The sequence below is a fragment of the Narcine bancroftii genome, chromosome 4, assembly GCF_036971445.1.
Source record: "Narcine bancroftii isolate sNarBan1 chromosome 4, sNarBan1.hap1, whole genome shotgun sequence".
Classification (NCBI taxonomy): Eukaryota; Metazoa; Chordata; class Chondrichthyes; order Torpediniformes; family Narcinidae; genus Narcine; species Narcine bancroftii.
Genome location: NC_091472.1, coordinates 90,844,534 through 90,867,935, shown reverse-complemented (window position 1 = coordinate 90,867,935; position 23,402 = coordinate 90,844,534). Strand labels below are relative to the sequence as shown.

At 40.2% G+C, this 23,402-nt stretch overlaps 1 protein-coding gene across 16 annotated transcripts in view; it reads right to left on the bottom strand.

The window, feature by feature from the left end:
* map4k3a (mitogen-activated protein kinase kinase kinase kinase 3a) overlaps positions 1–23,402 on the bottom strand; it is a 350,582-nt gene that overhangs the window by 87,729 nt on the left and 239,451 nt on the right. For 15 of the 16 annotated variants that reach the window (XR_011355889.1, XM_069931965.1, XM_069931966.1 and 12 more), the window contains 4 exons: positions 18,660–18,718; positions 11,248–11,286; positions 10,914–10,964; positions 4,898–4,940 (listed from right to left, as the gene is read on the bottom strand). Coding sequence is in view for 15 of the 16 variants with exons in the window: in XM_069931965.1 (XP_069788066.1) it covers positions 4,898–4,940; positions 10,914–10,964; positions 11,248–11,286; positions 18,660–18,718 (192 nt within the window). In the remaining variant the exon portion in view is untranslated. The remainder of the gene's footprint in view (positions 1–4,897; positions 4,941–10,913; positions 10,965–11,247; positions 11,287–18,659; positions 18,719–23,402) is intronic. The other variant, XM_069931967.1, reaches the window with a different exon arrangement.

The following is a 23,402-nucleotide window of genomic DNA, read 5'->3' as shown; positions in this document are numbered from 1 at the left end:
TCCCCATATTATATTCCATTTGCCAACTTTTAACCCAATCACTCAACCTATTTATATGCTGTTGCAGAGTACAAATGCCCTCTCTGTGACAGGCTCCTGCACCTGTTTTCATTTCAGTGACAAAGTTGGGCATCTGACATACTAAACCCCTCCTTTAGGTCATTAATATAAATTATAAATAACTGAAGGCATGAACTGGGCCTTGAGATACTCCACTAGCCTCATCTTTGTAAATTGAAAGACCCCTTTATTGTGACCTTCAATACAATAACAAATCCTCAGTGAATGCTTGCACACTTTCTCCCAATACCATGAGTTCTTATCTGGTGCACCTGAGGGATCTTGATCTTCTGCAATGAATGACAAAAGGTTAACAGGAAGGTACTGAAAGTGGTATATTGGCACCTTGTCAAACACCTCTATGAATTCAAATTGCAATATGTTTTTGTCCCAAGACTTTGGTTGTTACATTCTTTTAAAAAACTTTAAAATTTATAAAACCAAATGTTTGGACTTAATGGGTTTGATTGCATTGCTTCTTTAAATAATACCTACTTCTTTCTCAATGACAGATTCCAGCATTTTGCCAATAACAGACATCAGGCTAACAGGCCCACATTTTCCCGTGTTTTTCTTAATCGCTTCTTAATCAAGAGGATAACATAAGCAGTTTTTGATTCCATTAGTACCATCCAGGAACTGGGTGAGTCTTGAAAAACTTCAACCAATTATCCCTCCATTTCTCCAGCCCTCAAGTGCAGGCCCTGGCAATTTGTATCCAATTAGTCCCATTAGATTTTCCAAGACTTTGTCCCTCGTGATCGTGATTGCTACAAGTTCTCCCATATTGTTTGAAACTAGTCCAAGAAAAACTTTTAGGATATTTGTATTGTCCTTCACCATGAAGACTAATGCAAAGTAATGATTTAAAATATTTCATTTTTCACAATATTAAGGAGTCAGTTACCCTCTTCTTTTCCACATATCTATATAGGGGCCCTTGCTGTTTGCTATACTCTCAAAAACAATTTTCTTCCTTCTTATTGTGCTGAATAAACTCACCGGGATACACAGCATCCGTAGGCAATAAGGCCTGTTTTTTGTCAGGAAATTGAAAGTAAAGAGAGAAACTTTAAAAAATGGTGGGGGGAATGGGGAGGAGAGATTCCCGACTAAAGGCTCAGGGCCGGAAGGCTGATTGTCTTTTCCTCTAATGGATGCAGTATGACCAGCTGAGTTTCTCCAGCACTTATGTGCATTGATTCCTCTTGACCCCAGCATCTGCAGATTTTCTTGTTTAATTTCTTCCTTCTTATTAACTTTATCGTCTCTCACTGCTGGTCTCTGTAAAACTCCCTGTTCTCTAGTTTACCTTGCCACTTCTAGTGTATTATTTAACATTTTGGTTGAGCTCTTTGATTAACCTCAAGGAACCTCTCCCCACCCCTTTCTGCGATAAATTTCTGTCAAGTGTTATGAAGTAACTTTATTAGATATCTACCACTACTCATAGGTTCTGACCTATCCCTCAACCTGATAACCTATCTCTCTCCAGGCATCCTCACACCACTGCAATTGCTCTTATTTATGACGACTATACAGGTTTGGGTCTGCACATTCAAACTATATCAGGAATTATAACATTTTGTGATCACTACTCCTTGGAGAATCTTTAACTACAACTTCTTTATTAATCCTACCCCAAGGTAGGAGGGAGCTAGAGAGTGGTTACTGGAGCCTCTGAGAATTGAATTAATAAAGTATTATTTAACAGCAATCCAGGCAGTGTTCTGCCATTTGATTATCATTGGAAATGCTTTGAAGTAACAGTGGTGAATTTTGAAGTGTTGAAATGCCTCACAAAAAGGCCAAAAGTAGAGACAGCATTCAACAGCCCCAGAGGCTTTCCCAGCAGACTAAACCCACCTCGCCTGATCCTGTCTCTTCCGGCAGCTCACTGTCAGACCAGGAAGAACAAATAACTGACTTTGAGCAGCTAAAGCTAGCAGAGCTGACTGAACTTCATAAAGACATTGTAGATACCATTAATATGGAGATAAGAATACGTATTGGAGAAGAACTGGCTGTCCTTAAGGCTGAGCTACAGACCATAAATGCACAGTTCTTGGCCAATAAAGTATCCACAGACACCAGATTGAGAGAAATTAAAGAAATTATTGGAGAAATAGAACATTCAATGTCGGGGTGTACCAATGACATCTGCTCAATGTTAAATAAAATTTAAACTTTCACTGCTGATATGATAAAGCTGGAAAACAGATATGAGGATTTGGAAGTGAGGTCCTGGAGAAATAACATCAGGATAGTGGGTTTCCTGAAGGAGCCAACAGCGTGAATAAAAACGTAACATCAGCTTTATTAAGAGAACCATTTGGACTGGATAAAAAGCCACTGATGGACCAAGTACACAACATCCTATGGCCAATACCAGGGATGGGGAAGGGCCCAAGGGCCATAGTGGCCAGACTTCACTATTACAGTGATTATGTGGATGTTCTATGCCATACCAGAGAATGCCACGAGGTAACACTGAAGGGGATAACTATCTCAGTTTTCCAGATCTAACTGTGAAAGTGGTCCAAGCCCAGGCAGAATTTAACGACGTCAAACGGGAACTACATACCCTGCAGGGGGTCCTAATATGGGTTCATCTACCCAGCCCGACTACAGATCACATGACCAAAAAGTGAAGTGAGAATATATGTCAAGATGTTGAAAAACAACTGATTAAAGTGTGAGTACAATGGGGACACTGCCACTTATTGGGCATTATTACATTACCAAACTTGTTAAGGTAGAATTTCAAGACTTATATAACACAGCATTATTACTGTTAAATTTATTTGCAAATTTATTGGACTGAACAAGGTAGAGCTGACCAAAGTACCTTGAATGTGCCTGTACATCTACTTCAAAATATGGAGGGAGGGATGGTTATGTTTCTTTTCTACATAAGCACACTCTCCGTGTCCTTGACATTTAGGGGCAAGGACGTTTGGACCATGTGGATGTAAAGTGTTGTCCACACAGTTTAGTCTTAGTACAAGGACAAGTGTAGTAAGTATGTGGGCGTGTATGCAGATTTGTTTGTGTATGTTGGGGGGAAAAACCTTGACACTCAATTAGAGCGGTTCTGTCCACAAAATCTAAATGTATTCAGTAATCCAATGAATCTGAACACTCCAGGCAGGGGGAATGGAATGCCTTTCAAACTTCTCAGTTGGAATATCAGAGGAATGGGAAGCCCTATCAAAAGTTTTCTCCCATCTGAAATGGTTAAATGGAAATTGAGGAGAAACTGTGGGAAGAGGCTAATGAGAGAATTTGTTCTACCACCTCCTACGTTCACTTGGGATTCATTCAGTTCACTTATCAAAATCCAGACTGTCAGTTATTCATCCTGAAATAGGTGTAATGGCTCCCCTTGCCACCTAAGGCACATGTTTTATCAGTGTCCCAAAATACAAGGGTTCTGAAGCAGAGAATTCAGTACTCTATCCAAAATATTTTAAGTCAATTTGCAACCCTGCCCGTACTGCAATATTTGGAATCTCCGGCAACTTCCTAAATTCCCTGAAGAAAGATATGTATCGGAGGGTGTATGTGAAGTTATGTGTCTGTGTGTTGGTTTTTCTGGTTGTTTTTTTTTAAAAATAGCACAATGTACATCTGTTCAATGTGTAGGAAGTTGTTTTTGATGCTCAATAAATATATTTGGAAAAAAAATTAATTGTACCCCATTACATGTGACTAAATCTAAAATAGCCCATTGCAGACTATTTGTATTGTCCCCCACCAAAAAGTCTAATGCATTTGTCAGGGACTACTGCAAGTAACAAACACATTCCACAAATTCTTCATCCACAGAACCCTTGTCAGTTTGATTAATACAATCAATATGCACATTAAATTCACTTCATTATTGCAATTCCTTCTTAAGTGCCTTCGATATTTCCCCATTCATACTTTGGCCTATAGAGAAGCAAAACGATGGGGGCTTAGGGCCCTGACCCAAAATGTTGACTGTCCATTTCTCTCCCCAGATGCTGCCTGAAACGCTTCTTCTCATTGTTTGACAAAATAATTTCCCTCCAACAAATTCCCGACAGAGCAATTTCCTAGACTTTTCTGGCAAATGCCAACATGTTGGAAACCCATGTTGGTGAAACCCAGGAGTCCTGAAGCTAACACTAATTTCTAGTTTATTTCTCAATATACTGTGCCATATCGAGTCCAGTTGCACAATTAATCCCTGCTGATATTACCAAGCATCAAATTCATTCTCAGATCCTATGCCAAGTCTTATTTGACCTGGAAACTTTCAGCCCTTTTATTTCAATGGCAATGTTGGGCTGAGGGGCACAGAGACAAGACAGTGGTCCTATATGTTAAATAAGTCACTTTTGGTTTATTTTTTGATAAAATTACTCTTAAACATTTGCTAGCTTTTCCAGAATGAAAATGTTTACAATTAACTGACTTAACTTCTAATAATCTTTCAATAATATTCAGAAACGTTTATCAACTCTGACCGCTTTGGCAGCTGGCAAAGTTGTGGGTAGGACTGTGCTGGCTGCCAAGAGAAACTTCATGAGGGATTGGTTGTTTTATGCACCATTAGATGTTCTGCTGTCACTCAATCCAGGGATCATACTAGAACCACTCAGTTCAGCTTCATGGTGCAAAGTTGAGGTGGTGAGTTGATGTTAGAATCAAATAATCTACACATATCACTGGTTGAGTATTGTTTGGCATTGATACCTTTGGCATTGATTACATGGCCACTGGTATGATTTTTTTGCCATCTTGCATCATTATAAGTTTTAAATTTAAGTTGGTACACAAGACACAGAGCACAAGAACATCATCACCTTACCTTGGGAGGAAGAGGCGGTGGAATTCTGGGTCTCATCGTTGAACTAGAAATTCAAAATAAAGTAAGTGTTTAGGCAAGCGATATGAAGCATCGTATTGCAACAGTTCAGAGATTTTATATGTCAAGTAGCTAAAACTATTTGAAAGCTTCTGTGAGAATGATCATGAACGTGTGTATTAAGATCAGCACCTAGTTCCATGAGATAGTGAAATCCATATTACTACAAACAATCCACAAACTACTGTTACAGCACATAATGCGCTCTTGATCATGAGATTTTTTTTAAGGCATAGAAAAGTCTACAGCACAATACAGTCCCTTCATCCCACAAAGTTGTGCCAAAACATGTCCCCATCTTAGAAATTACTTGGCTTACCCAAAGCCCTCTATTTTTCTAAGTACCTATCCAAAGGTCTCTTAAAAGACCCTATTGTATCTTCCTCCACCACTGCAGGAAACTCATTCCATGTATTTACCACTCTCTGTGTAAAGAATTTACCCCGACATCTCCTCTGTACCTACTCCCCAGCACCTTAAACCTGTGTCCTCTTGTGGCAACCATTTCAGCACTGGGAAAAAGCCTATGACTATCTACACAATTAATGCCTCTCATCATCTTATATACTTCTATCAGGTCATCTCTCATCCTCCGCCACTCCAAGGATAAAAGGCTGAGTTCATTCAAGAGCTCCCTAGACCAGACAACATTCTTGTAAAGCTCCTCTGCACCCTTTCTCTGGCTTTCAGTAGTGGGAAGACTAGAACTGAGCACAGTACTCCAAGTGGGGTCTGACTAGGGTCCTATATAGCTGCAAAATTACCTCCGCTCCTAAATTCAATTTCACAATTAATGAAGGCCAATGCACCATATGCCTTCTTAACCACAGAATCAACCTGCACAGCTGCTTTAAGCATCCTATGGACTCAGACCCCTAAATCCCTCTGATCCTCTTGCCATTAATACTATATTCTGTCATCATATTTGACTTACCAAAATGAACCACTTCATACTTATCTGGGTTGAACTCCATCTACCACTCCTCAGTCCTGCTGTAACCCCAACCTTTGTTTCATCAGCAAACTTACTAACCCATTCCTCTACATCCTCATCCAGGACATTTATAAAAATCATGAAAAGTAAGGGTCCCAGAACAGATCACTGAGGCACACCACTGGTCACTAACTTCCATGCAGAATATGACCCATCTACAACCATTCTTTGCCTTCTGTGGGCAGGCCAGTTCTGGCTCAAAAAGGCAATGTCCCCTTGGATCCCATGCCTCCTTACTTTCTAAATAAGCCTTGCATCAGGTATCTTATCAAATGCCTTGCTGACATCCACATACATTATATCTACTGCTCTTCCTTTATAAGCTTTTCTTTTCTTCTTGACTAGACTTATTACAGCCTTTCTTTGTACACCACGGTTCCTGTACCCTACCATAACTTCCCTGTCTCATTGGAACGTACCTATGCAGGTCCACACAAATATCCCCTGAATATTTGCAACATTTCTCCTGTACTTTTCCCTGTGAACACCTGCTCCCAATTTAAGCTTTCAATTTCCTGCCTGATTGCCTCATAATTCCCCTTACTCCAAGTAAACGCCTTTCTAACTCATCTATTCCTCTCTTTCTCCAATACTATTGTAAAGGAGATAGAATTATGACCACTTCTCCAAGATGCTCTTCCACTGAGAAATCTGACACCTAATCAGGTTCATTTCCCAATACCAAATCAAGTACAGTCTCTCCTCTTGTAGGCTTATCTACATATTGTGTCAAGAAACCTTCCTGAACACACCTAACAAACTCCACCCCATCTAAACCCCTTGCTCAAGGGAGATGCCAAATGATATGTGGGAAATTAAAAATCTCCCATCACAACAACTCTATTATTACACCTTTCCAGGATCTGTTTCCCTATCTGCTCCTCAATATCCCTGCTCCTATTGGGCGGCCTATAAAAAACACCCAGTAGAGTAATTGACCCCTTCCAGTTCCTAACCTCCACCCACAGAGACTCTGTCGACAATCCCTCCATGACGTCCAGCTTTTCTGCAGCAATGACACTATCTCTTCAACAGCACCTCTTTTGCCTCCCTCCCTGTCCTATCTGAAACATCTAAAACCTGGCACTTGAAGTAACCATTCCCATCCCTGAGCCATCCAAGTCTCTGTAATGCCCACCACATCGTAGTTCTAAGTACTGATCCACACTCTTTCATCCACTTTGTTCATAATACTCTTTGCATTAAAATAGACACATCTCAAACCTGTCTGATCATCTCACTTCTCTATCACCTGCCTATCCTCCATCACACACTGTCTCCAAGCTTTCTCTATTTGTGAGCCAACTGCCTCTTCCCCAGTCTCTTCAGTTTGGTTCCCATCCCCCAACAATTCTAGTTTAAGCTCTCCCCAGTAGCCTGAGCAAACCTCCCTGGTCCCACCAGGATATTGGTTCCCCTGGAATTCAAGTGCAACCCATTTTGCCCTAGAAGAGGTCCCAATGATCCAGAAATCTGAATCCCTGGCCCCTGCTCCAATCCCTCAGCCACACACTTACCTCCATCTCGTTCTATTCCTATACTCATTGCCGCATGGCACAGGCAGTAATCCTGAGATTACTACCTTTGTGATCCTGCTTCTCAACTTCCTTCCCAACTCCCTGTAGACCTTTTCCCACCTATGTCATTGGTACCAATATGTACCACAACCTCTGGCTGTTTTCGCTCCCACTGAAGGATATCTTGGACATGATCTGAAACATCCCAAACGATGGCACCTGGGAGGCAAACTACGATCCAAGTTTCTTTCCTGCATCCACAAAATCGCCTGCCTGACCCCTAACTATAGAATCCCCTATCACTACTGCCTCCCTCTTCCTTTCCCTACCCTTCTGAGTCACAAGGCCAGACTCTGTGCAAGAGGCACGGCCACTGTTGCTTCCCCCGATTTGCTGTTCCCCCACCCCCAACTTTATTCAAGGGGTACAGTCACAGGGATAGTCTCTAGTACCTGATTCTTCCCCTTCCCCCCTCCTGACTGTGACCCACTTGTATGCCTCCTGTGGTCCTAGTGTGACTACCTGCCTATTACTCCTTTCTATCACCTCCTTGTTCTCTATGATCAAAGGTCATTGAGCTGCAACTCCAGTTCCCCAACTCAGACCCTTAGGTGCTGCAGCTCGATTCACTAGGTGCAGATATGACCATCCTGGAGGCTTGGAGACTCCAGGACCTCCTACATCTGACACCAAGCACAGAACACTGGCCTCACACATATACTTCCTGTCTGCAATTAACACAGGTAATCCTATCTCGCCTCGTTACCACCTAAGCCTGTTGATCCAAAGCTCTACCACTCTGCTACTCTGTCACTCCGTTGTCCACTCCGAAAGCTGCCTGTTAGATATGGCAGTCTTCTTTTGTTCTACTCTTCCTTGTCCCAAATTAAACTATGCTGAATCTACAAAATATATGAATCTTTGTTCAGTGGCAATTTGTTCTTGCTACCAAACAAAAAGACTAAATGGCTGATTTTTTTTTATATACAGGTACACAATCCTTTATCGAGAACCCTTGGAGGACAGTGTGTTCCAAATTTCAGAACAAATTTAAAAACAGCTGCCCCAGATTTAAGCCCACCCGAATTATGCTGCCGTATCCACCCCCTTCCAGTTACGCTGGCGTCTCTCTCCCCCTCGCCCACTCAGTCACACTGCCGTCTCTCTCCACCCCCGCCCACCTGAGTCGCACTGCCATCTCTCTTCCCCCCACCCGCCTGAGTTGCGCTGCCGTCTCTCTCTCCTCCCCCTGCCCACCCAAGTCGTTCTGCCGTCTCTCTGCTCCCGCCCGCCCAAGTCATGCTGCCATCTCTCTCTCTTACTCATCCCCCCCCGCCCACGTCTCTCTCCCACCTCGCCCATTCGAGTCACGCTAACATCTCTCTCCCACCTCACCCACCTGAATCGCGCTGCTGGCTCTCTCTCACCTCGCCCACCCGAGTCGCGCTGCCATCTCTCCCCCCCAGCCCAAGCCGCGCTGCCGTCTCTCTTTCTCCCCCCCCGCCCAAGTCGCGCTCCCATCTCTCCCCACTCCCCCCCCCCACCTCCATCCCGACCTAGTCGCGCTGCTATCTCTCTCCCTCCCTCCGCTGTACCAGCACCAGGAAAAAAATGCTGGTTTTTGGAGCTTTCCGGATTTTAGATGTCCGGATAAAGGATTGTGTACCTGCATAAAAACATACTAGACAAATGCCTTCAACATCATTAAGAAAGGAAAAACCTTTCACTGTTCCATGGTGGCTATCTTGTTACTCAAACATCAGTCATTTACAAAATGTATTTTGTCAATAACTAGTTTTAGGGAAAAAACTGTTTCTATCATTCTTAAAATATAAACAATTTATTAAATTTGTTCTTGAGTGAAACTTATTTCCTGTGGTACCCCTCTACAAGCTTCTTTAATCAAATGATGGGCAGCAAGGTTAACGTAGCAGTTAGCACAACACTAATTACAGCGCCAGCGACCCGGGTTTCAATTTGGTGCTGTCTATAAGGAGTTTGTATGTTCTCCCCGTTTCTGCATGGTTTCCTCTGGTTACTCCAATTTCCCCCCACCTTTCAAAACATATGAGGATTGTAGGTTAATAGTGTGTATTAGGGCGGCACAAGCTCATAGGCCAGAAGGGCCTGTGACCATGCTGTATGTCTAATTTTTTAAAAAAATTACATTTAAGCGACGCTTTTTGTTAAGGGAGAACTATGTATTTCTTTTCATACTATTCACAAGTCTTAAATACTCTGGTACACATCATCCAGCTCAGCTACACCTGCTAGAAAGAAACAAGCTTCTTTCTCTACTTCAAATCAAGCAAAGACAGTCTACTAATAGTCTAATATGTAAAAATTAATAAGACAACTGAGAACCAGATTTGAATTGGAATAAATAACTCTACGCAATGGTTAGCAGGAAAACTGGTGTCAATACTCCTGTATCTTGCACATGAGAATTAAAGAATGGTTTTGGATTTCATCTACCTTGAAATCTATTTATTTAAATCAGATCACTCAACATGCACTCTGGTTAGAGCACAGCATGGAAACAGATCAGATAGGCCTCAATGTACATCAAGCTAATTAAATTTTGAATTTTATGTACTGCAGTAGCCGATCCTGGCCATTTAAACCTGTCCCACCAAATTACACCCAAATTAACCTGCAGCCCTATACGTTTTGAGGGATGGGAGGAAACCCATGGAAAACCCACACAAACACTGGAAGAATGTATAAACACCTTACAGACTGTGCCAGATTTGAACCCGAGTCACTGGTGCTGTAATAGCATCATGCTAACAGCTCACTAAATGTGCTATCCTATTATTGGGTTTACTTAATTATAACTAGAATAGTCTACCTAATGCAAAACCATTTATGAAAACAATTTTCTATCAGTGACCAATATTACTCTTTCCATTGAAATGTTTTATTGCCAGGTTATTACTTGATGTTTTCTGAATTCTGGCTTCTGATATAGAACTACGAGAATTCTCTAACTTGCTAAATTTCTGTCTAATAATGTAAAGGTGATGCTGGCATGCTTTTTCATGTTATTCTTAGATCATTTGCTTTTCTCCACACAATAAAAGCATTCTGGAAGTTTTGAAAACTGAATTTATGTCTACATTTTACATATAAAAACAATTGTCAATTAATTCAGTTTTCAAGAGGCTATAAATGTTACAGTCACAATATAAAGCAAAACAGCAAACAATCTTACAAATAATGAATGTGCTTGGAATTGCAAAACAAGGCCACCACACCATCAAAAGAAAAAAGAGAGACAAGCAAGATGGCAATGAACCATTAATCTAACTAGACCATAGGTTTAGCTAGTTTGATTGTTCATTTGAGAAAGCCACACAGAATTCAATAACGATTATTCCAATTTGGCCTCATACTTCCATTTAAAGCAAAACCTAATTCAGCTAAACTAGAACAAGAAAAGACTTACTGTTGAGATTCATCATCATCACCATCATCATCTAAATGTGTCACGTGACCCCTAAGGAGATGAACAAGGTACTTATGGCTCAGTGGATTTCAGTGGAATTATTTCAGCTAAAGTAGAAGAATTCTGGCATGCACTACCTTTAGGGCTTGCTCAAAATGGAGTCATCATTGCACTTTATGTTTTTATTCATCTGAAGTCTAAGAAATTTAGAATTCTACAAAATCAATTTGACAAGCACTCAAGCAAATAGTTACCTTTAGGTCACAATTTGAAATGTTTAAACAAGCAGAAGAGAATTTTCTATTTTTAAAAAAGGCAATAGGAGTAAAATTACCGCTGATGCAGTTCCTCCTCCACTGATTTTAGAAGACTCCTTCAAATTTTAAAACAAAAAAGGATTTTAAACATCACAGAATAAACAGAAATAAAATATGCAATTTTAGAGTGAACATTCACCATTTAAATGCAGAAAAAGATTGACAAAGATCAATGAGCAAAAATTTACAGATTACCAAAGATATAAGAAATATTGTATGCCTTTATTTAATATTGTATTGTGGTTCAGAGCAATTCATCTTAGAAAAGAGAAAACCTGAAACAGTAGTTACCTAACCTATCACGGAATCACACTTTGTTGGTGCAGAGCAGGACCAGATGCTCAATAAAGCTCTGTAGGATTCTATGGCAGGCTACAGATTTTCAGATTATTTCCCTTGCAACAAATCACACTATATAAAACAGGACTTCATATAATTTATTGTTATGAAAAATAACTAAATATTTTATAAATTATTTTGTGCAAAGAATTTTTTATGTTCTGAGAACAAAGGATCAATTCTGACTTTGCAGAGAATACAATTCCACATAAAGGCAAAAGTATTAGGTCAGGCAGCAGCTATGACTAGAGAGAAACAGAGCTCATATTTCAATCAAAGTTGCTCTCTGTCCTCCTGAGTGTTTTCAGTATTTTCTGATTTCCAGAATGTACATGTTTTTAAAATCTTCATAACAATGGAATAATTTGATTCAAAATAAGGTAAAAGTATTCTCAAATCTTAAAAACTCCAAATGATCTTAAAAACACTCTGCCAGAACATCTATGCATAGACATGTTACTTGATAACAGATTGCTGTGATGCTACCATACCTGCTGTAATGGCAGTGCCACAAATGTAACAGGGAGCGAAAACACTGCGCTTCCCTGTGGGGTCCTACTGCCCAGTCCAAATGCTGAGAGCTTGCACAGGCTTTAAATTGCCTGTTAAAGAATTCAATGGTGTTTTATTTAAAATCCTGCAACTACAGGGTGTGAGCCCAAGATGGTGGTGTCTGTGTTTGGCAGCAGCCTCGAGAGGTTACAGACTCCAGGGGATCAGCGAACCAGCTGAAAGACACATGCAGGCGGCAAGATTTTGCTGACATACAGGCAAGGAACCCATACATGCTGCAGGCTTCGGGCTGCTGGCGGCTTGTGGTCAAAGGACGTACACCAGGCTGCGGGGTGCTGGCGGCTTGTGGTCAAAGGACGCACACCAGGCTGCGGGCTGCTGGAGACTAGCTCATGAAAACCAGGTATAGCAACCAGGTTTTGAGAGGATGTTGGGGCAAAGAAGGCTCCCAAAGGATTCTGGACACTGAAGACTTCCTGATCTTGTCAGAGGTTTGAATCTGGGTTTAGATTGCCAATGGTTTGAACGGAACTAGAGTCTTGTGAGGCTGCAGGAGCAGTGGAGGCGAATCCATAGACACTCGGTGACTCTGTTTTGCTTCTCTTTCTCTGACTGTAAAGGGCGCCAGCCAACTAATGCTAATAGCGAATCTTTGCCTTGCAGCAGAGTAAAGGCAATTTTGTTTTATTACATGACAATAAATAGTATCTGATCTGATATTAACAGCGAAGTCTTCCAGTTCACTAATTCTAGCATGCATTCAGGCAACTGAAGCACACAGTCAAGATTTGTACAGTGAAAACATTATTTGTTATGAATGTTGATGACACAATTAGGAACTTGTTTATATAAAACAGTTAAATAACAATACAAACACATTAACAATACAAACACATGGAGTAAACTCAAAACAGAACCATATTTTGTAACTGTATCACAGAAGGATGATCTGCAAATCTGAACCTGATTAAGCTCATTAGTTTAAAAAGATCTTTCATTCCTTTTCTCAGTAAATTTTGCAACTGAAAATGTTTTCTTAATGATTTAAGTCAGGGTCTCCAAAGTGATCAATATAGACCTCTGGGACTTCCCATGGGATTGATCAATGTCAGGGGGTCGATAAATGGCAGGTGGGGGGGAGGGGATCAATTAAAGTTTTGTGATCAAAAGCAGGGCCATGTCTATGGAAAATAGAGCCAATGGCAGGGGTGGCCAACCTCTTGCAAGAACTGGCCTTGGTGGTGGCCATGTTCTATTTGGCTTTTTCTGCTTAATAAGTAGAGAGCAAAGGACTGATGGAATGAAGAGGTATGTGTTCAACGCCCCCCCAACCCCCAACATGGTACAGGACCACCATCCCCCTGTCCAACGCCGCCACCAACCCAAGGAATCATGCTATAGGGTCTGTGGGGGACCAAGGATTCATGAAGGGGTTGATGGTCTAAACAGTTTGGGGACCCCTGATTTGACTAGTCAGTTCTGACTGTCCAGGCCATGTTTTGATCTAAAGTAGAAAGTAATTTTCTGGCATCAGTCTAAAATTTGTTTATCACAAGTTTTAATCAATGTTCAATGTGAATAAAAAATTAGCTTGCATGTATAAAGCAGAGAGCAGTAATGGAAGGAATGTATTCTGCCTGGAGGTTGGTGACCAATGAAGTGCCACAAGGATCTGTTCCGATAATCCAACCTCTTCCTATAACTCAACCCCTCCAGACCCAGCAACATCCTGGTGAACCTCTTCTGAACTCTTTCCAATTTATGATGTTCTTCCTGTATCTGGGGCAAACTGCATACAGAATTCTAAGTGTGGTCTCATCAATGCCTTGGATAGCTGAGTTCCTAAGATTCAGCTATACAGTGAAATTAAATCATAAATACAACAAAATATGCCTCTAGTCCTGTCATTAAGCACACATATCAATAAAACAAACTTGGCGATTGACGCTCAATTACAGATCACTAGTTTAATGTTCTTTTATCACAAGTGACTGGCCACTGTGACAGAGGTGCACCAAAGAAGAGGTACAAGGACTGCCTAAAGAAATCTCTTGGTGCCTGCCACATTGACCACCGCCAGTGGGCTGATATCGCCTCAAACCGTGCATCTTGGCGCCTCATAGTTCGGCAGGCAGCAACCTCCTTTGAAGAAGACTGCAGAGCCCACCTCACTGACAAAAGACAAAGGAGGAAAAACCCAACACCCAACCCCAACCAACCAATTTTCCCTTGCAAACACTGCAACCATGTCTGCCTGTCCCGCATCGGACTTGCCAGCCACAAACGAGCCTGCAGCTGACATGGACATTACCCCTCCATAAATCTTCGCCCGCGAAGCCAAGCCAAAGAGAAGAATCACAAGTGATTGAATGTTACTTCTTCAAAAAAAAGTCAGAAGCAAACATTCATGAAACATTAAACAATATAATTCTTATATAAAAATGGTACCAACAGAGAAAAACCCAGCACGTTTAATGAACACTTGTCTTTTGAGAGTTGGTAGATTTGGCCGACACGATTAGCTTCCCAGTTAGTGCAAAGCTATTACATATTAGCAACCCGGGTTTGAAGCCGGTGCTGTTTTTAAGGAGTTTGTATGTTCTCCCTGTGTCTACGTGAGTTTCCTCAGGGTGCTCTGGTTTCCTCCCATCCTTCAAAGCGTATAGAGGTTGTAGGTTAATTGGGGTATTTGGGTGGCATGGGCTTTTGGGCTGGAAATGCCTGTTACCATGCTGTATGTCTAAAAAAATTGAAAATTAAACATTTAAATTTAAAGAAATTAAAAATCAAATGCAATGTTCTTGACATAAATTAGAACATTGAGATGCATCACTGAATGGTACTGTAAATTACCTCCCAGTTTATCCAGTTTGTGCTCTAAATACTGTGCTATTTACCATTTGAAATGAAAATCCCTCACATCGAAAATGATTGTGTAAAATTATGTCAACAAACTAAAAATAGCCCATTAATAAATTGCAAAAATTGAAGCTGATATCTAGCTGAAACAATCGAACACTAGTTAAGAACCACATTGCCCTTCATTTATAGATATTATGAGTAAACTTGCAAAATTCGATGTGCAATGTTTTCTACACAATTTGCATTTAAATTAGGCCTGATTTATATTGTGGCTGCCTCCTCTTTTTCTCAGGCAAGCCGAGACATGTCAGGCACTGATCAGTGAGTTCAATTGCCTAGCTTTATTTTCAAATCTATAGGATTTCAAACTATAACATTCATCTTCACAAAACAGAAATGAGACCATTTAAAGAGTTAATTAAATATATTTCCCGATATAAAAACAAGCCAGGAACAGGATAATGGAATTTCTTATTTTTTGACTGATACATGCTGATTTTAGCTGTATTATTGTAAATCATCCAAGTCAACAACTAATCTTTATGTAACAAACAGTGCAGTTCAACTGTCAAATGGGTGATGCACATAATCAGACTATCAATGCTTTATTCTGTAAAGTAGACAGAAATTCACATCAGATGAGTCACATGCTCAAGGGTTCAAGCCAAAGTCCAGGACATGGACACCAAAAAAACCCAGCATGTAACGCAAGCAAATAATGAGTTGCTGGTAGAACTGAGCAGGTCAGGCAGCATGGGTAGAATTTTTCCCCAAAAATAATTATATTCAAAGTTAAACAGTGCAAAGTCTTTTTACTGTTTTAGGGCCATATTCTCATATGTACACAGTAGAGTTAATCATTACATAACATCATTGCCACAAATATGGTCCCCTGAGGTTTCTCCCTTTTCAGTTTTTATGGGGCTTCTCCACAGGTCTCAGCTTCTCAAAGTCTCGTAGAGGGAGGACTCTAGACTGTGGTCCTTCTCCATAAAGCCCTTGCATTGACTGCACACAATCTCAGCATTCTCTCACCGACATCTCACTGTACAGGAAGATCAACAGATTTCAAGCAGACCAAAGAGTGTCTTTCACCGAATTGATGAACTCCCAGCAGCAATGGTTATCTATCTCTGTGTGTGCCCCCGGGAACAGCCTCTAAGTCAGAGACTTCTGTTATGCTCTTGCTGGGGATGAACCATGATGAGAATCTTTGCATCCTTGTCCACACTCTCTTGGCAAATTCACAATAAGCAAAAAGGTGGAGACTGTTTTCTCCCATCACAGCATGAGGGCAAAGTGTATGGCAGGTGATATTCTGATCATACAGGAAGGTCCTGACACAGCCAGTCAGATGAGATCCTGGAGCTTTTTAGCAACATCTGGTGATGAGGCATTCTTCCAGATGATCTAAACAGACTGCTCAGGGAAACCACCCTACAGTATCCATCGCATCCATGGTTCTACACACAGTCTGATTCAGCTACACGTAGATGGATGAGGGCTACTTTGGATATTCCCTGGCCCCCATTGTCAAGTGATTTCTACATCATGATCCTTTGGACCTATTCTATTCTGGATCCAGCAATAGTAAAAGCACCATGCACCTGATGATCAGGTTTTTCCCTGTTATTAAGAGGGAGATTCACCACCATGGTAGAATTTCTAGTGGACCTCCACTATCTGTTCCAACAAATTTTTGTTGCATGCCTCAGTAACTCCAAACCTGTTCCCAACCCTTTCAAGTCATCAGATCTCACTGTGGAGGGGATGGTGGACTGGTTGGACCAGTTTCTGAAGAGCACTGCCTCGCTCTTCTTTGGTTTATCCTGGTGCCTGATGCAGACTCAAAATGGCCAAGAAGCTTATCAGCCTGCAGTCCAATCGTGTGTCTGAACAGAAGACGGAAACATCATCCATGTACAGAGAGGCTTTGACCTGAGTACTTCCACTGCCTGGCAACTTCACTCCTCTAATGGCATCATCCTACCTGATAGATTCAGCAATGGGCTCTATACATAAATGAAACAAGGGACTCCAGACTTGATTGGGAAGCTATCTGTTTTCCACCCATTGATTGGCACTGCATTACAGATGTCCACGTAGAGCAACTGAATCCAAATTCTGATTCCATACCCAAAGCCCATTTTAGGGAGCATGACCATTATGTATGGGTGCAACATCCAGTCGAAAGCCTTCTCCTGATCCAAGCTGACCAGGCAGATGTCCTGTCCTGCACGTAGACAAGGGTTTCTCTGAACAGCGCAAGGCTGTCAAAGGTTTTCCTGCCTGGAACAACACAGGTTTGGTCTGGGAGGATCACCTGTCCCAGAACAGACTTGACCTGGCCTTGGACATCATGTTGTAGTCAACTTTTAACAATGGAATAAGTCCTCATTCCTGATGTCTTCCTTCTCTCTCTTCTGTTTGTAGGTGAGGTTGATGTCCCTTCCATCATAGAATCTGACATTCTGCCAACTAGAACCATAGCACTCTTCACTTCCAACTAGTCAAGGCCCATTTAGTCCCACAGACACTAAGCTATCATTTCTTGGAGTTTTATTTGACTGAAGGGAGTTGATGGAGTCATTCAGCTCCTCCAGGGTCAGTGGTCAGTCCACTCTACCACTTACTGTTGTCTAGGACAATGATAAAAGACACAAACTTCTGGGAGCCTGTGCTATCTTTGGCCTTGCTATCATACAGCAGAAATGGTCAGACAACATTTCAGCTCAGGATTCTTTTCCAAGACTAAAGTAAAATGGGGTTGATGTTACATATATGAAGGGGTAAAGAAGTGGTGGATGGTCCAAGAATTAATAGGGTATTGGACAAAAAAATGGGAGAGGTGGAGAGACAGATAAAGGGACAGACCATGATGAAGTAGGAAGGGGTCAATCGGAGAGAAATGTACATGAGTAAAGAGATGGAAACAGCAGAATGTAATGGGAAAATGACCCTGTCAGATATTCCACATTTCAGATCATATACATCTGTTCTCTCAGGTGAAAAGGGAAAATCCCAGTCCAATATTAAAATTTACCAATGTCTTGCTCACTCAAATGTCTTCTAAATGGACAAAATGATCACCTATCTTGTGTGTATGTGAGAACTTGCCACATTTATGCTAGGTGCAAGGTTAGGCTTCATAACGAGCTACAACACTTGAAATACAATCCATTCAAGCACTCTGAATAAATAAAAGTTCATTTCAGTATGCAAACTTTAGAGCAGCCATTCTTCTTCTTGGCTATGGCTCCCATAGAACTCTGCGCAAAGTTTATGGGCCCACTTCCCTGTGAAGCAGTCAAGTTATGGTTTCTTCTGTATTTCTCTCCTACCAACTACATAAAAAACATAATAAATATTTATGTTACGCGAGGTGAAAAGAAAACAAGATTTCTACTTAAATGTCTTGTGGCCCAGGGAGGGGGGTGGGGGGCCTTAGGGCATCTGCTGCGAATGGAAACATGAAAGGATGCATGAAATCATAAATATAATTTTCTGCTGGTGATTTAGGAAAGTACAGGTATGGATTTCCTCTGAAACATAATCACATCTAATGTACAAAAAGAAATAAAGGGGTATATTTACATATTCCTCTATTGCATATACAAATGATGTGCAATATTCATATGCAAAATAATTTAGTCTGACACAACACATTAGAGTAAAAATAATTAAAAATTAGCAAAATTGACTGTATAATCCTTACTTATTTCCACTAAAAAAATAACTGTTTTGGGGTCCATGGCCATATTCTAGCTGTAGGTCCTGCAGTAAAAGGAAACAGAATATTGTAAATATGATTTATGTCAATTATAATGACATAAAATACATACACTTAAACAGCTTAAACAAAGACAAAAATTAATGAAAGAATGATTCTGAGTTAGACAGAATAGAATTGCAAAACAGCAAAGAAACCAAATTCCAAAGTTTTCAGCAAATAGAACAATTCACTGGCAAATATATTACATTTGATTTGTTTGTGATTTATGTACAAAAGCTAATAATTAGGAATGTTATTCTGGAGAACCTCAAGAAGAAATCAACCACAAAAGAGAAGCTTAGCCATGAATAGGGCAACTGATTCTCAAAGTAAAACATCCAATATCACGATGAAAATTTTCATCCATAAATGCAACTTTCCCGATCCAGATCGTTTGCTCAGCAGCATTTCAACCTTTGCCAGCAGATCACTCTGCACTTCCTGAATTCCACATTCTCCAGTTCATTCACGAATTAAGGAAGTTTCTTGCAGTGGTATAGGGCTGTGTAGAGCATCTGCCAATGTCAGAAGCCTGGATGTTCTATTTGCATCTAAGTGAGCCTAAGAAATCAGTGCTGGTCTGAAAAGATGATACCATGTCAGAAGAAGTATTACATTTATGTGGATTTTAAATACCCTATGGTATTACTGAAGGACTGCGAGGCAGTTCTTACAAGTGTCCTTGGCATAATTTCTCTCTATTACCCACATCTGATCAGGTTATTTATCTCAGCACCTTTTGGAGAACTTAACTTGATTGATTTTTTTTTTCTCTCTGTTTTGCACAGTTTGTTTACATGTATACCCATCTTCTTGAGAATACTTTTTTACACGACCAATAAGTGGTAATTCTGCCTCACCCGCAGGAAAAAGAATCCCTGGGTTGAACGTGATGGCATTCATATACTCTGATCTGAACTTTGAGCAAACTGTTTACCATGCATCCTTCATTATCTCAGCAACTACATTTCAAAATACTTAACACAGCAAAGCATTTTGTAATGGCTGGAGATCACATTTTATATTATATAAATATTGGTCATTTGTTCTCTCTTTTAGGGCCTCTTAATGTCACCTAATGTTTACACGTGGTGAGCCAGGGTAATCAGCTCAAGACTTCATTGACCGCATTGGGTTGAGAAATCCAAACAGCTAGCACATTAAAACATCCTGCTGATTGATAAGTTGTTTACTGAGAGACCCCAACGTTTCAACCACCCCATATCATATCATTTGCCCTATCCATGAGCTACATCATCACAAAGACTTTTAATAAAAATTATATGCAGGCATTTGAAAAGTGAGCACACAAACCTGCAACTGAAGCAATATTTTATTTCAAGGGGACATCACATGAATACAATTGCTGGTACTGCTTGTTAATATTATTCCAATATTTCTTAATTCTGTCCATTCTTTCACAAGGGTCAGAGTATTTTAATCTTGGAACTGTTACTAATAAAATAGGCAGGTTTCCAGGAAATGTTATAGAAACAATGATATACAAAATTATTTTTTTAATTTATATTATGCTGCACATCTTTTTCCCATTTTCATCCCAATATTTATCTCGCTTTAACTCTACATTATTCATCTCACTACTCAAACAGTGACCCCATCCTTGCAAAATCCAACTTTTTGGATGAGCAGTGATCTGAGCTAGTCATAGCTCAGTCAGCTATGACTACAGACTAATCAGGCAGCACGACTGGCATAATGGTTAGCACAACTGCGCCAGCGATCCGGACCAGTCTGGGATTTGAATCCCACGCTCTCTGTAAGGAGTTTGTACATTCTCACCGTGTCTGCATGCATTTTCTCCAGTTTCCTCCCACCATTCAAAAATGTACCAGGGGTATAGGTTAATGGGCTGTAAATTGGGTAGCATGGACTCATGGACCGAAATGGCCTGTTACTGTGTATGTCTAAAAACAAATTAAAAATTAAAAAGAGCACAAGATAATATAAACTCAACTCAACTTTTCACAATTTCTCCAAATAAGGGCATCAAATCACTGTGTGCTCAGAAAGGTTGCTAAAAATTAGCAATAAAAAAGCTGGTTTCAGTCCTAAAATGATGTGAATACAAAGAAAAAGTCTTCTCTGAGACTTCCATCAGTCTTTAGATTAAGAGCTGTACATTTGATTACATTATCATGAACTCTACAGCTATAAATCAATCATTGAGTGTTTGCTGCCTTCCCCTTTAAATAAAGCATTACTGAATTATGACAGTACTTCAGAGAAAGAACAATAACAAATGCCAAATGAGACCTGCACCCTCTCATGAATATAGTACCATTTAGCTCTTTTGGAAATAATACTTACATTTTACTTTCCTTTCTACCATGCTTATTTAGTATTTAGGTGGTTAACAGAGAGTTTAAATGTTTAAAATTATCATTTTATTTTCATTTCCAGGGCAAATGAATGATCATGATTGAAGCTTTTGTCATTTTTTTTCCCCCCAAAATGAATGCAGATACAATGAGGGTGGTTCATCCAAAGTATTTGTTAGTGTAATAATATGCCCCCTTCTATTGAAATAAAAGCAATGTTTAAAAACCATTTTTAAGCACAGACTTGAATGAGGATTTCACATCAAAAGATGCAAATTCTAAAGAGAGTCTCCAAATATATGGACAGCACAGAGACATTGCAAAAGTGTTGCTGCTTCATAGCCCCACCAATCTGGATTCAACCCTGAGTTCTGGTTCTGTCTGTGTGGAATTTGTATGTTGTCCGTTACGGCACGGGTTTCCTCTGGGTGTTCCTGTTTTCTCCCACATTCAAAATGAGCTGGTCTGTAAATTAGCTGGTTATTGCAAATTGGTTGCTGCCTGTCAGATGGAAACAGGAGAAAGAGAGGGTAGTTGATGGGCCATTTGTTGGAGGAAAATATGTCAGGGAATATGATTTATGACATTATTTTATGAGCTGATATAAACTCAATGGAACGTTTCTCATAATGCAGGAGAAGGAAATGTTCTTAATTCCAAAATGACACATGAAACTTGACGGAGCAAATAAAATCCAAGCTGTTGACTCTTTTTTTCAAGAATTATTGTTTCTTTCCCAATTCCTACTGCACTGCTAATAAATGTTCAAAAAGTTCAATCAAAAGCTCCAGTATCTGGCATTAAATTCCCACTAAATTCAAGTGTAGTAAACAACTGTTCTTAAAATATTCAATTGTGGCTAATTCACCCTTTAAATCAGTATAATCACTCCAATGAAAGTCTACTCCTAAAAACGCAGGACAAACCTTTGAACATGTACTATATTAATTTACATTGCAGAAGTTGTATTAGACAGTATAGGTGAAGAGTCCAATTTTTATACAAAAGGTTTGGTACCAGTTGCATCTCTGGCTCACCCTTCTTCATGGATTATAATACAGCTCCATTTCACTGATCATGACTTACTGATATTCAGTGGTAGTGATTGGCCACCACTTCAACAGACAATCCTCTTTATAGTCCCCTTAGGACTCTGCTCAGTTTACAGCCCCCTTCTCTATGAAGCAGTCAAGTTTAGAGGTTTCTTCTATACTTCTCTCCCAACAACAATATGAAATACATAGAAAATATGTTATGATTTCAGACCATGTCCCCTCCCCTTAAATGTGCTGTGGTCCCCCTCCCAGGTGGGGGTGAGGGGGAGGGGGTGGTGCGGGGGGCATACCATTGAGAATTAAGAATGGCTGCTTAAGAGTTTAGCTGTATTGATGGCATTAGCAATATTACAACATTAATTGGGTGATCCTTTAAAAAAAGACACAATTGGCAATTATAGGGTTGCAGGCCTAAATTTCACATCACAAATTTCTCCCTGCTCTTAGTCACTCATTAAATTGTAGATGAAGTCTGAAAACACTTGTCGAATATGCAGCAATGTGTAACACACTTTAACATACTGTTCTCAAGTACTAATATGCTAAACATATGGCCATGTTTAAAATTATGCAGGATCCAAGAGCCTGAAATGGAGGTGCTGATCAATCAAATATAATATCTCTTCCATAAAACATTACTCACTGACAAAGTGTCAAAAATTGATGGACAATTCTCAGCCGATGTTTTATTCAGCAGTTTTGCCCTTCTGTAGTGATATAGCAATAATGAAATCAGAGAAGCATGAAATCAGTTCGATTTTCCCAAATTTATAATAACCCTATGATGGAAGTCATGTAAAAAGAGTGATGTTACATAGTTCATAAAAAGTATATCATAAGGTTCTTGTAAGAAGGTGTCATACAAATTGAGCTTCAAATTGCATTTGTGCTACATTTGGTCATTTGGACTCTTTAATTTCTATCACCATTTTAAACTTGCAATTAACTATTAATCCTTTATAGATTTCAGAAAGCATGGAGCCATTTTCATCAGCTCAGGCGATACATTAAAAACATCTAAGTCACATCACATTTGTGAATATGCAGAATGAAGCCACAACGTTTGTTCTTATTATGTCAATCATATTTCTCAGCAAATAGTCTTGCAAATCAAATACGTCTGAAAAGATACTTGGGCAGCACGGTTGGCGTGACGAATAATGCAACACCTTCACAGAGCCAGCTACCAGGACCGAGGTTCAAATCCCGTGCTGTCTGTAAGGAGTTTGTAAGTTCTCCCTGTGTCTGCAAAGTTTTTCTCCAGGGGCTCTAGTTTCTTCCCACCATTCAAA